The sequence below is a fragment of the Buteo buteo genome, chromosome 11 (assembly GCF_964188355.1).
Source record: "Buteo buteo chromosome 11, bButBut1.hap1.1, whole genome shotgun sequence".
NCBI classification, from domain to species: Eukaryota; Metazoa; Chordata; class Aves; order Accipitriformes; family Accipitridae; genus Buteo; species Buteo buteo.
In genome coordinates, this window is record NC_134181.1 from 9,589,664 (window position 1) to 9,604,328 (window position 14,665).

The 14,665-nt window shown below is 35.5% G+C and overlaps 1 protein-coding gene across 3 annotated transcripts in view; it reads right to left on the bottom strand.

Annotated features, from left to right (window-relative positions):
- Positions 1 to 305: 305 nt before the first annotated feature.
- Positions 306 to 14,665, bottom strand: part of CDH11 (cadherin 11) — an 83,940-nt gene continuing 69,580 nt past the window's right edge. For all 3 annotated transcript variants that reach the window (XM_075039992.1, XM_075039994.1, XM_075039993.1), the window contains 6 exons: positions 13,061 to 13,314; positions 11,940 to 12,076; positions 11,620 to 11,741; positions 10,692 to 10,809; positions 4,201 to 4,452; positions 306 to 3,200 (listed from right to left, as the gene is read on the bottom strand). In XM_075039992.1, the coding sequence (XP_074896093.1) occupies positions 2,704 to 3,200; positions 4,201 to 4,452; positions 10,692 to 10,809; positions 11,620 to 11,741; positions 11,940 to 12,076; positions 13,061 to 13,314 (1,380 nt within the window). In that variant the 3' untranslated portion in view covers positions 306 to 2,703. The remainder of the gene's footprint in view (positions 3,201 to 4,200; positions 4,453 to 10,691; positions 10,810 to 11,619; positions 11,742 to 11,939; positions 12,077 to 13,060; positions 13,315 to 14,665) is intronic.

Below are 14,665 nucleotides of genomic sequence, written 5' to 3' on the forward strand. Positions count from 1 at the left end.
TGATTTGTCTTGGGGACTAATCCAGTACTGCTGCACTGGGCTGGTTTTTACACTCTCAGATTATAAACCTGAGACTCCAGTGACCACTGCTGTGAAGTTTAACACAAATAAATGTCCTGTTGTTGTGCCAAAACACGCTGTTCATTTGGGGTGCTGCAGGTGATACGTAATGAGTATAATTCCCAGCATTTCAGAGGTAGTGTTGGCTGAGATTAGCAAGACTAACTTAATAAAGCACTATGATAATCACATATTTGCTGGGAAGGGGAAAAATAATCAAATGAAAAAGGACAAAAACAGCAGGGAAAGAAAATTTATTTCCAAGCATCTACGAGAGTGCTACAAACAATAGAGACTAAAACTCAAAGCATTTAAAACTATTAAAAAATGTAGTTGACAATGTCCTTCTTAAAAATTAAACATAAAAATGTAGAAAATGCAGTTATTAATTCTAAAACTTGCTCAAAAGTGAAATAAACCCAGATAGCATCAATGAGAATGGAGTCCTACAAATGAATTTTTTTTACTTTATTTCAATTTGTTAATTTGTAAATTGATACTCGTTTCATTTTTAAATGTTTATTTAAATTTATAATGGAGAAATGTGCAAATCTAGCAAAATATTCTTTGGATTATAAACAGAGAAAAATCAACAACCAAAGAAATTTGAACTGAGTTAATAATAAACTATAGAATTATATAGAATGCATACAGCTATAATAAAGTGAAATATTACAATAAACACTGTAGAGCAAATCTGCTGATTTAGCAAACTCTGCCTTATAAAACATAGGGGTATAATGGGACAAGTGAATATGTTACAAATATAGATCTGAAACATCATTCATAATTTTAACGAGTTAAATTTTAATCTAACTACATATATGGGGGTCTTCAGAAAAGCAATACACCAACAAATCAGATTTCCTCTCGGATCAAGCAGTTTGGTACCTGACTGCAAATGAAGGACAGGGTCTGTAAAATGAACAGTAGAAAAATGTGTATCATTTCTATTTATTGCCTCTTCCCATATTGCAGCTGCTGATCTCTGACCCTAAACAGCAAACTATATTAAATTTAGTGGAAGTACAGCTGTACACAGATGCTGAAAATGTTGATGCGCAGAACATATTCCAATCCCTTGCTCATTCTGAACTAATATAAAAAAAGTTATAGATCATTTTTCGATTAAAAACATACATTACAAAGAACAACTCTGAAAGCACTCTGTATTTCTGTCATCACAAATTAAAATGTCTTCCTATCAGTAGACAATGCTATTCTACTGCAGTAAACGAAAAAAAAACCAAAAGAAAAAAAAAAAGTAAGTGCCAGAATCTTAATTACTACTCAGGTAAGGTAATTGTCAGGTAGAACAGTCTTTAGGGAACTTATAGCTAAACTGGGTCAGATTTAAGTCTCTAGAACCCGCAGAAGCTTAGCACAGATAGGGAAATTCACAAGCCTGGAGCAATTGTAAGTACAGAGTACTCCTGTCCACTAAGTCATTTCTGAAACCTCTGGAATTCCTAAGATATAAGATAAATGCATATTACATGGGAAATATTGAAAAGTATTACACTTAATTTAATCCAGAAAACACAGTAGTATTATATGAAGATTATTACTGTGTTCTGGGAGCAGCCACAAGCCGTAGATAGAGAGGGTACAAAATGTTCACCAGACATTACATTTTTTTAATCTAAAAAACATTTGTAAAATGTACTTGATTTTTAAATAATCACTTAACAAGGCAACAAACCAACTACAAACACATAATAAATAAGGCTATTAAAAGGTCACAATTGTAGTAAATTAGTCAGAACTATAAATGGGACATTAGAAACACTATGTTTTTCCTTATATGCTTAATAACCAGAACAAGAATTAAAAAAGAATCAGTTTATTTCAAAGTCTGCTTCTTATATTGAAGCACATATTAAAGCAACAGTACAATGTTCATAAAATATAAGTGTGATGCTGTAACATTTCTTACATGTCAGAATACTGATATTTGTATGTATACTAAAATAAGAATTTTAAAATTGTACAAATAGATACATTAAAAATGACATAGAAATAGGGCGCCTCCCACTGCAACAAGACAGAGTTTTTATATCTGGCACGTATTAGTTCAAGATGAAAGTATAAGCAAAAAGATTTACAAGAATCAGCAGTAACAAGTTTGATGCTCAAGAGACATAATAATTGTACATTGTACTGTACATACATCATATGGGTTTAAGCTGGCTGAATATTATATATTTCAAGTTTAAAAATGCACTACCATATAGAGTGTCCATAGTTTAAGGCGAAATTACAGCTCAGAACTGTTATCTTTTCTAATTTGTGGAAGCTTCTTTGACATAAAAGATTTAGATGTTCATAATACATAAAAGATTTCCCTTATTTGTAGGTTCACTTTTAGCATTTTCCTTCATTTAAATATTTTGTATTTCTTAAGTGGGTTTTTTCCTTTAGTGAAGTTGGCAGCCAACTTCTGTATTTGCCTTTTGTAGGAAAAGGTACTTCACAGTATTTACCACTTTTATGTCCTTTTTTTAATCAAAGGAATCCTCTCTGTCAAACTTAAATGTTTAAATGAGATTTTTCTTGATTTTTAAAAAAATACCTGCTTACATTTCTTCTGGATTCTTCAGAACATCGGACACAGTTCTTAAGGCCAAATCTTAAACTTTATTGTTAAGAATCATCATCGAAAGTGTCTTTGGAGCCATACAAGTCTGCAAGTTTCTTAAATCGAGGTCCCCAATTTTGTAGATAGTCGTAGTCCAAATCAGAATCTGTTGTCGCTGACTCTAATGAGCTAAGTGAACCAGCCACTGAGCCTCTTCCTTCATAGCCATAGATCTGAATAGAGTCGTAAGGAGGAGCAGTTGGATCATTATCAGCCTCTTGTATTCTTGTGTTGATGAAATCATCAACATCAACACTATTAGGAGCTGGCCGAAGCCCTGGCCTTGGCATATACTGATACTCAGGTTTTATGTCTTTACGAGGAATAAATCCATTGATGCCATCAGGGTTCTGCAAAGTAGCTATGTCAAAAGCTTCAGTATCTTCCTCTCCTCCACCTTCATCATCATAAGTAATAATGTTCTCTCGGACATCTTCTTCTTCAAAAACAATCAGAGGTTCTTTTTTCTGCCGTTTCAGTGTTACAAACAACACTACGATGACTACAGGAAAAAAAAAGCAAGTTAGAGCGTACTCTCAAACAGTAGCTGCTTTATAAATAGATTATTGCATTCACTGAAACCTCAGCTTTTGTGCTGCAGTTCATCGTGTATTTTTGCTAACGTCTGCAATTTTAGCATACCTAGCTAAGTAAAAGCATTGATGCTTGTACACAGAATTGAACGTACTGATTTGAGGTTTTCTGTTTGGGCTGAATGCCATTGCTCTTACTAATTGCTCATTACTGCAAGACTAATTCAAGAAAAGCATTTGCGGGCCCCCAGTGTTGCACGGACACTGTGACGCTGCCTTTGAGCAGTCCAATCACATGTATATCTGCAACAAAACAAAGATGAATCTTTACTCTCTCCTGTATGCCCAAAGCTTAACTCTAATTCCATGTTTCATTTCCATGAAAATAGAATTTTTCTTAAGTAACACCTCAAGACACATGCCTCTGTTGTGTTCCTTCTCACTGCAAGTTTCTATAAAATAACTTTAAAATACATAAGAAAAGAAAGACTATAAATTACTACAGGCAAATTAAAACATTTTGTATAAATATTTTCAAATCATCAGGAAATGCTTTACAGCACTTTGTTAAAAGCAGGTCTTCTGAGCCATTCATTTGTCTTCAACACAAGAGGAGTTAGAGGGAAATAGCTGGCAGGAGCCATTAATCCTGGGTGACCTCAATAAGGAACTTGTCATCCAGGGAAGATCACAAAACTTAAAACTGTATGTCATGACCTCCTTTAAACAGTGTCCCTGATTAACTGATATTAGGCCACAAAAGGACATTCTCTGAGCACACCTAGACAAATTCATTGGTGTTTGCTATTGCAGTTATCATGTATTGGATTTCAGCCAGGCAGGTTAGTACCTCCTATAAAAATAAAAGCTAAGAAATTAAGATTCATTTATCCATCTTGGAGCTGAAGGCAAGGTTAATTTTTTAACACAAACAAGTATAGCAGAGTAATAAGTCAAGAACTTTTTTACCTAACAAAATCACAATGCAAGCAAGAATGGCAATTAAAGCTCCAGTGCTTAATCCAGCATTAAGGATGTAGGCTTCGGCGTTACAGGAGAGCAAGGAGCCATTGCTGTCACAGCCGCAGACCCGAATGGTGAGGGTGTTGGTGCTGCTCATAGGGGGAAGTCCACCATCACTTATTACAATAGGGAGAAGGTATAAATCTTGCTTTTGGCGACTAAATCCTTCACGTCTAACAAGAACACTTGCTGTGTTATCTGTTTAAAGAAGAGAGATAGTCATCAGTATTTTTTCCACAAAGTCATCCTCTTAGTAAATACTGAAAAAACATATCTTGCTACAATGGCTCTGAATTTTTAGATGCCTTAGTGTTATTTGTACAATAAACCGGTACAAAGTATCACCTTCCTAATAACCCAAGAGCAATTACAGTATTGTGTTTCATTCATACAGCACCACACTCAATTTTAATTATTTCAGGGTGATGAGGGTAACACAAGAACACAAAAATCTCTGTTAGTACCTCCTTTTAGCACCGCACTAACTTTCTGGGAAACTCACAATACTTCTTCAACTACCAGAATGACTGAACCTTAGTACTGCTGTTTGAGCTGATTCTAGTCTCTTTCCAGAATTAGAGCCTTCAGTGGAAGAGTGAAAAAGAAATCTCCCTGATTTATTTGTTGTTCTTGGTGTCAGACCTACAGGAATGGATGGCAGAAATCTGTACCAAAATGGCCTGTGTTAATGACACTCCCAGCAAAATGAAAGCCAACATTTGCTATTAGCAGATTTGAGCCTCAGTGTTGACCTTTCAGTGAGAAACACCAAAGTGAGCAGTATTTTATCAGAACCTGCTTTTCATCCAGACTCCCAAAGCCAGAATTCAGAAGGCTTGATCATACATGCACAGTATGCCTGGGCACATTTTGAATTACGTGGCTGTGAGAAAGAGTTAAAGCATTGCTCCAACACTCTTTCCAGTTCTCACAGCGTGGTTGCCTGCCATGGGCTTCCTGGTGCAGGGGATGGAAACCAAGCTGCCACCTCAGCACAGAAGGCCATTTTGGATAGTCCTTCACACTTTGCGGGGCAAAAGCATTTGAAAGGGAAGTGCGCGACATGAAAAGCTGGGGTGAGACGGCCAGTGCTTCCTGCTCCAAGCCATGCCAGACAAAAGCTAGGAAACACGAGCAGCATTTCTTTATTGTGCTCCTTGTTTCTCAGTTCTCAGACCGAACCAAAGTTTATAAAATTGCAAACACGCTGAAGTAAATAAAATTAAACAATCATATCCGTGGTTTTCAGATCTTCAAAAACTAGTTTAGGATGAGGACTTACTCACATAACCTTTTCTGTTTTGCTATGTTCTTTATTTTTCACTATATAACGGAAAGGAAAAAAAAAGAAAAGAAAAGAATGGTTCTTTTATCTACTAAGGGAGGGCTATTCACCTCCACCGGTACCCATTTTACTATTGCCTCAGGGTACTGCAGAAGATTAATCATTTTCCTGTTGAAGAGTCAGCATAAATTCCAGAATTTAATAATGCAAATCATAAAACCTCTCTTAATGATCTAATCACTGCTATTTCCATGAAAGTTTGTGAATAAATTATACTGAAAGAGAAGTATTCTTGCCTTATATTAACCACTCTGGCAGGCAGTGCCCCCAATGTAGGATGAGGCCTGAAACTGTCCACAAATTTGATGGACACAGGTCAATTTATGAGATGAGAAGGATGTTTGCACTAGGGCCCTGCTTATCTGATTCCCCACTAGTAGCTTCTGCAGATCACACCAGAAAGGATGAAATTTTTTTAGGACCGTCCTAGATAGGATCTGTTTGCTACATGCCAAATTAGTTCATCTCCCCATATCTACACCTCTCCTGCCAGGCCCACCACACCTGATGCCCAGTGTGGTTACCTCAGCATGACAGAACTGGAGTCTTTCTGATACTGAAGTCTCACAAAAATAACATCTGGATAGTAATCAGCTTGTTAACTTCTCCTTTACATGATGGTCATATTGGCTAGGGACAGGGAAGCTGATAAGGATGTGATTATATATTACCTGTGGTTTTTGGAGGTGCCCTTCATCTCTTTTCAGAGACTTTCTAACCTCTTAAAGGTTTACAGGCAACATTTGCCCAACAAATGCAAGGCTCTGTAAGCACAATTTTTTAAAGGACCTTAGTGATATCAGTGTGTGACAGGAGTCTTATTTTAGGACTTTAAATTAATGGGCTCATAACAATTTGGTATAAATAGAAAAGTAACATCTAATATCTATTAACCCATCAACTAATACTTGAACTAATATATATTGATATAGAATAAAACTATTCCACAGGGTTCTCTAAAATGCATTTAATCATTCATTTTCTCAATATGAGAAGAAAGATCTGCTCTATTAAATGAAAAATCACAATAGGACAGATTACTCTTGTAGCAAAAAATATGAATATTAATAGTGGGCTGAGCTACAACTGCTACAGGCTGCAAAGGCAATATGGAAGGAAACACAGGCAATATCATATATTAGTATATTTAGTCTGTTGGCTACGCATTTTTATTATATTGTATTATATTATATTGTATTATTTTGTATTACATTATATTGTATTATATTGTATTATATTATATTATATATTATTGTATTTCACTTGAATTTTGGCAGCTTAAATAGTAATCCTAACTCAAAATAAGAAAAGGATGTCAAATTATTCAGTTACTATACAGACAGGCCAATTCCACTGCAGTCAATTACATTACACTAAGGCTGAATTTGATCCAATGGTTGATTTAGCTGGCTTAACTTGAAGTCATTTCCAGTTTAATATAATTTAAAAAAAAAAAAAATCCAATCAACATGCCTGGCTAAAGTTTAAAAAGGACTACCATGTATCAGCCCTAAAAGGTCATTTTAAAAACTTTTTTTCTGTTTATGTTCACTTCTCGCATTTAGAAGAAACTTAATATCCATAAGAGGAAAAAAAACTCTTTTACCTAGATAAAAGATAACATATAATCCTAGCTAATATTATCATCCTTGCTTTTTCATTATTTTCCAGTCCCAGGAGTATAACTATAATCCAGGTATAATGGCATTTTTTAAGCCAAGAAACAGAAGTTAAATGTCAATACCAGCTTAAAACTATTACTTAACACATATGGGAGCTACCTGACTGACAGTCTTAACAAACACAATGGGGGTTAACACAAGACAAGGAAGAAAATAGCCATCTCAACACCATCCAGAAAAATACACACGCTCTCATTTTTCCAGCTGTTATTGTCTGGGATATCCAATATCCAAAAGTGTTGTAAGTGAAGATTACCTATACTCTCCATGAAGTCTTCACAATTAGAAGTTAAAATTGTATTACTTTACGGTGATCTTTATAGTGATCTTCCTGACCTTTAGTTTTCATCTTTTTCTCTGGTGATCTTATTGATGTTTTTCCAATTTTTCCTCTGCATACAGGCAAATGTATCTTAGCTTCTGGGTGGTTGTTAACCTATATATTGTGTAAGGAGGCTTCTAGATTAAAGAAGCTGACTGCAGCGTGAACATTATCACCTATATCAGAATGTGAGTGCTGCTTCAGCAAGAAACCTAAACAATTCCAGGGATCCAACTGTCTAAAATCATTACCAGGCAGTGGCAATTGCTCTGGATAATCAAGGCAAAATCCCGTAACTTTATTGTTCCTATGTTTCAACATGTCTTGATTAAAAGGTCTGAAATTGAGAGCCAGAGGACATGTTTCTATTAAAAAAGTGGATTTTAGTCACTGATTTTAGTGGACTCACAAATTTAATTTCAGTCTTTGCAAAGCACTATCTTGTGTATTTGAGAACATCACTACACCTCGCTTTTGCCATTGTGGTGTAATTCGTCCTTGTGCAGCATGGTAAAGCAAGGTGGTTGCAATCCTTCCAGCAACATTGGCTACGTGTGAGGCCTCCACATGAGGTGAGTGAGCCCAAGTAAAGGGCATTTCGGTTTGGGACAGAGCAGGATTAAAAGCAGGAAATCCGTTTGCTAAAAATCCGTCTCTCTGCTGTGAAGTGCCGTGAGACTCTACTGCTCTTTTGAAGCTTTGACTTCAATAGGAGTAAAATTGAACAGAGCCTGGGCAAACACAGTACTGTTTATTTATGTGATATAATGTAAGTAAACAGCGCAAAAGTAATTCAGTGTTTTATCACAGCATGTGATAAGCCATTATCTCATGTTTTCTATGGAAGATAGTCTCAGCTGAAAAACTTGGTAACACAGTAGGCTATTAATAGGATGTAGAATGTGATTACGTTTTTTGGATTACTGCAGTATGTGATTACTTTTAGGAGTTGGTAGAAAGAAACTCTATTAAATGATAATTATAGGACTGTATTCACTTTAAAGTTCTGTAATAGACCCAAACATTGGAGTTTTCATTAACTCTCCTCCACAGTTAATAAAGCCATTTTTCTTTGAAACTAGCAGTTCCCTCTGAAAGCGGTGGCATGGTATATAGACTACTCGGATTTACAACTGAAAAAAACCCCAACAATTTTAAATGATTGTGTAAATTATTTGACTTGCAAATGGTAACACACTCTGAGAAGTTTTTTTATATGGAAGTACCTAGAATTTTAACTTTTTTACTTTGCTCTCTACCATAACTTACTTTAAAACCCCCCACAGAAATAGTTAAATTAACAACATCACTGCACTGAGGATTTTACAAAAATGAGGAAAAGACAGGATGGAGGTGAATGGATTTCCTTGCACTATTCAGTTCCCAAACATGAAATTATACAGGAAGATTCAATCCTTAAGTACTGTCTTGTTGAAATAACCTTTTGCGGTATTGTCAGGTTCACTGCATTCAACTGACATCATCATTTCAATTACAAAACATTTTTATCTAGGTTAATTTTGTCATTAAAAAGAAGAATGAATTTGCTGCATATGAAAATGAAGGATTAGTGGAATTGGCTGGAGTCAGGAACCATAATACCATTTGCCTGCAGCTGTATCAGAGCATCTCAATTCTAACCTATGCTGCTTCTGTTAGATTATAAAATCTAATCCATTTTCAGTTTGATACGGTGACCATAAAGTATCTTTTAAAGAGAAACTTGGCCTCAGGGTCTCAAGCAAAGAATACATTTTTATTTACTTCCCTCTAAAAATACATTCATCAATTTTTCAAATATTGTGTTTTACTACTCTAAAGAGAATAAATATAACCCCTCCACTGGATCCTTTATGAATTGCTTATGTATGTACAAGTGTCAAGCACTAGGCAACAGAATTACTTTGATCCTTCAAGAATAACAGAAATTTTGTTAGAGAACTCTGATGATAATTACCCTCACTTCAGATGTTGATAGAGATATAAAGCATGCCACAACATAATACTTGAGAGAAAAATGTTTTTACTGAAATCACATATCTGGATTATGCTGCTTTTTGTACTTCTGGCAATCTAGAAGAAATCATTTGGATTCATTATTTAAACCAGTTCAACTAAGTTCTACTTTCCAGAAAACAGTCACATTTCCTTCAAACCTTAAACCTTGCTAATGAAAACCAATTTCTTAGAAGCTGAAGCAGTTTTTTCCTGTACAGGAAAATAGCAAATTAACATTGAATGAGAATATTATATTGATTATTGTTAAATAAATAGAAAAAAAAATGTATAATGGCTGAAACTGCCTTTTTTCTGTTTACCCCACTCTGGCCACCTCAACCGCTGACAAGTTAGGTTCACCGACGCTATTATGTTAGATGTTCAAATCCGTTTTGATGCTCACCTATGCCTGTATTTTTTTTTTTTTGCCTACAAATTTCTTACATCTTAACATCAATCTGAACGTAAGGCTATACTATATTTCATGAACAGAAAATTGGCAAAGGAATCAGGAAACCCATATCCTGAGATACACCCAATCTGGGTATGTTTCACAACAGAAATCAATATTTGTATTTCCTACAAAAGGTTAGTGTGGCAGTGGTTTTATTCCATTAGGAAACTAGTCTATGTCTCTTGTGATCCATAATTTAGAAAAAACTAGCAAGCACAGTAAGGTGAACAAATACAAGCAACCTAACGATTTATCCTGCCTCAGCTAATTTTAGCTTAGCAAGTAAGTTTTCTCTGAATCAAGGAGATCTGCCAATTACGTTTAGTGAATGTTTTTGTCAAAGTTTTTTACCCTCTTCCTGGGAGACAAAATGGCAGTGGATTCTTCATGTAGGATATTATTATGTAATTTAAAATACATATTCAAGAAAATGAAAGTGAGTTAACAAGCATTACATTATTCCAAGAACATCCTTGTATTTGAGCTATATTTTTTCCTGCCTTCCTCCTCTAAATCTCTGGAAAACAGATACTCTGTCAAAGTTAATGAAAATGCTGTTGCATGACATTATGTTGGCCATTAGTTTTACTTTGTCATTTCTTTGGACTCTAGTATAGAGGAAATCTTCACACAAACCTCTGTTGTCTCTGAGTGTAAAATTTGGATTATGAATAATTTCAGGTGGTAAACTGAAGATAAATCTTGGTCCATTGGCCGAGTCATCCTTGTCATCAGCACTAATTGTAATAAATTGCTGTAAAAGAAAAGTACTCTGTAAACAAACAGCTCCTTCTCTCGATACATCACATATAGACAGCATTCTGAGAAATCTCTTGAATACAAAGAATTCTGAAATAGCAGAAACCCCCCAAACACCTCAACAAACGTATGCAATTATAAACACAGAGTAGACTTGAAACTAGAATAGGCTATCTTTATTTGCTATTACATTTAACCAACACAGAATTATAGATGTAAAAGTATATATCTCTATATACATTCTTATATACAAATATGTGCTAATGATGACTTAATAGACTAAATAAAATTCTGCAGAAAGTTCGGCAGCTCAGAGGAAGTTAAGCGCAATGTCCTTTTCAAACTGCTACACTAACTGCAAAAGTGCCGATAATGTGTAGAGCCGTATTTCTGTATGATACTAACCCCTCTTCCTCACAGATTGTTCAGGGATAAATCTGTAGGCTAAACTCCACAAGCACTGTACTGTGATTCTTCCCATAAGATGCTGAGTATTTCTGTAATATCCAAAACAGGCTCACAACTGGGAAAGCTGCTCGCAACCAGCTTCACTGCCCATGTGATGGTGAATACCCAGTCAACACCAGCCATACTCAATGCACGAAAGCACTGTATCTATAACTGTTGATAGCAGTTCAAAATAAAAACACAGGAAATTGCCTTTCTGTGTGCTCTAGGCATTTTGGCCCAAATTTCAAAATAAACATTTGTTTACTACCACTCTTTTGAGTTGCCAACACGAAACTGGGCAAACACCCTGCAGAAAGAAATTCATGCGCAGGGAAGATGGTGAGCACAGGCATACCTGATTGCTTCGAGCATTCTCACAGACAAATGCTTCATAGGCTGCTGCGAATTTTGGAGCATTGTCATTGACATCAACGACCTTAATTGCAACTGGAACTTTGGCTTCCTGGTGTTGTTTGTCTATGGGAGTAAGTAAAACCAAATCAAACAGAAGCAGGAAAACCCCTCAAAACAACCAAAACCCCAGCTGTATCCAGGTAAAAATGAAATAGGCTAAAGTATTTCTATTGGGATTTATTGCAGCTTATCAAATTGAGACAATGAGAAGACTACAGAATTTATACCATTGATTATAAAATACCTCAGTGAAATACTTACGGACTTCAACTGCAAAGACAGAGATATTATGCCAAGCAATTTCTTCCCTATCCAAAGCTTTTATTGTCTTGATATTGCCATCTTCTGCATTAATAATAAAATATCTTTCAAGGTCAGTGTGACGATCAATTGAATATCTAAAGAATATTGAAAGTCAGTAATTAGATAAAAGGAGGACTTACTAGTTTCATGTATCCAAACTTGTTCTAGATCGTTATTATTTTTAAATAATTGTAAGTAGCACACTTATTGTTACCCTTAATATCATTGTCAAAGGGATGGTATGTGTTCTTTTAAAAGGAGATTCATCTGGTTGGTTTCTACATTTATAAAAAATATTACATCAGAGTGTTTGTAGTACGTGAAAATTTTTGTTCTTTGAAGTCTCTATATTAAAGCTGCCAAATTTTCTTTATTTTCTTCTCTTATGAAACATGATAAAAATGTCTAATGTGATATTTATGTTTTCTTCTGTTTCATATTAGTCATGAAGATCTTTTAAGTCTTCTGATATTCAGATTACTCAGAATGTTAATTGATCATACCAGATTATTAAACATTATCCATTATCTACACATTTGTACAGATTTATACAGCTCCGGTTTTCGTATCTTTACCTTGCAATTCTTTGAAATGTTAACTATAGCCACAAAACAGAGTTTCATAATTCAGTTTACACTTAGAACATGACAAACAAAAATAAATGAACAGAAGACTACGCAATGTAACTGCAGAAAGTAGGTGTATGTGCCTGTCATTAGCAATTAATGCTTAACAATAACCCAACATAATCTCTAATCTACTGCGTAGACTTCTATCTTTTGAAAAAAAACCATGATGTGAAAACAGCATAGGCTATTTTATAGAAGATACAATTTAGAACAGAGTCTAACACAGATGTCCTTAAGTATATTTTAGTTAGACATAGCTATGGTATGCTTTCTTAGCGATGCAGGCTTTGAGAAACTAGTAGCTTATGGAACAGACATAAAAACAATGCTGTATGGTTAAAGTTATTAATATTCTGGGTGAATTTAGAATATTACTGTGCTTGCAAAACTTGCAGAACAATTCTGAAAGCTAATGCTTAGAAAGAAACAGCATGCTCTAATGAAGCATACCTTATAGCACTGTTTGCAGCATCAGGGTCTTTGGCATGTACTTTTCCAACCACAGTACCAGATGCTGCATTTTCTTGTACTTCAAAAATATAACTTGGCTTTAAAAACACAGGTGGCTCATCAGCATCTTCCACTGATATCTTCACTGTTACTGTGTCCTTGAATGGCCCATTGCTGATGAACTTAGGATCAATATGTACATTGGCTGCCTCTACCTTCAGACTGTAGGACTTTTTGGTTTCAAAATCTAAGCGCTGCGAGAAACAAGACAATGCATCCCACAATTAGGAAAACTAGAGTGTAAAAGCACTAAGCAGTCCCCTAGTATTCAATGACATAAAACAAATGTGAGCATCTGTCAACAAGCTTGGACTGAAATGTGTGTATTTAAAAACATAAAGACTCAAATGGAAGGAGCTACATTCTATGTACGGAGCAGCATAGGAAGGCAATCAAAATATCAACGACAGAGTCCTTGTCTTGCTCTTTGCTTGCTGTATCACTCAGGAGAGCATCTTTACTAGGAAAATTAGCCTTTTCTTCATGCAGCCTTCCCGGTAGCACAAAAGAGTGATGGATAGGAAAGGGGTTCCCATGGAATGCCAGGCTTGGTCGATCCCAAGCTGGCAAGCTTTCCTTTAGAGATAGGGATGTGGCTTGAATTGCTAATGGGTGCACCATGAGATAGGACACAGAGAAGTTAAATTATTTAAGTATTAGGGAAATACAAAGATGCTTTGCAGTGCTTTCATATCTGTAGTTCTTTCCATCCATAGATCTCATAGCACTTTACTAAGGGGAGGTGAGACAATGCCCCATGAGGTAAGTCCCTTTGGGAGTCTGATCAAAGTCACAGCATACCTGCATTATCATTGACATGAAATGGCTGCAGTGTTGCAGTATTGGTAGCCTCAAAATGATCACGCAGGTGCGAACCACAATTCACAAAGTAGGCTAACGCCATAGACTGAATGGTGTGACAGTTCACCCACGCTTTAAAATACACAAAAAATACACTCCCACCTCTAGAACAGCTACAGTAACTGAACCACAGTGTAGTTTTGACTAGAGGAGACCTTTGGGTCTTTTCCTGAGAGACTGCCCCAATGTGCAGGGCAGGGCTAACTTTGAAGTTAAGTTGCCCAGGCCTTCTCCTTTGAGTTTTGATTATCTCCAAGACAGATGAATAGCTACAGAGATACAAAGGGCAAAATAATAATGCTTAAATAATGAATAAGATTTATGATTACAATTTGTAATTCAAAATTCATTTTAATAACTCTTTTAAAGATCACACTGATGGATTGTATATGAAATTACCTCAGTATTTTTGCTGCTTTTTGCATAGCCTGTGGCTCCTTCAGAACAATATTGTGGACAATGCACAGCTGAAGAATTCAAACTATAGGGCATGAGGCTATTCAGACTGAACATAAAGCAACAGTGAATGTCTGCTACTTATCAGCACTAGGCAAAACTTCATTAACAATGAAGCTGATGGCATTGTATTTTACCGTGACTTTTTATTATGAATTCATTTAGTTTGTGCAATTAATCCACTGTACAGTATTTATGTAACTCTTCTTGGTTATTTTCTTCCATTCC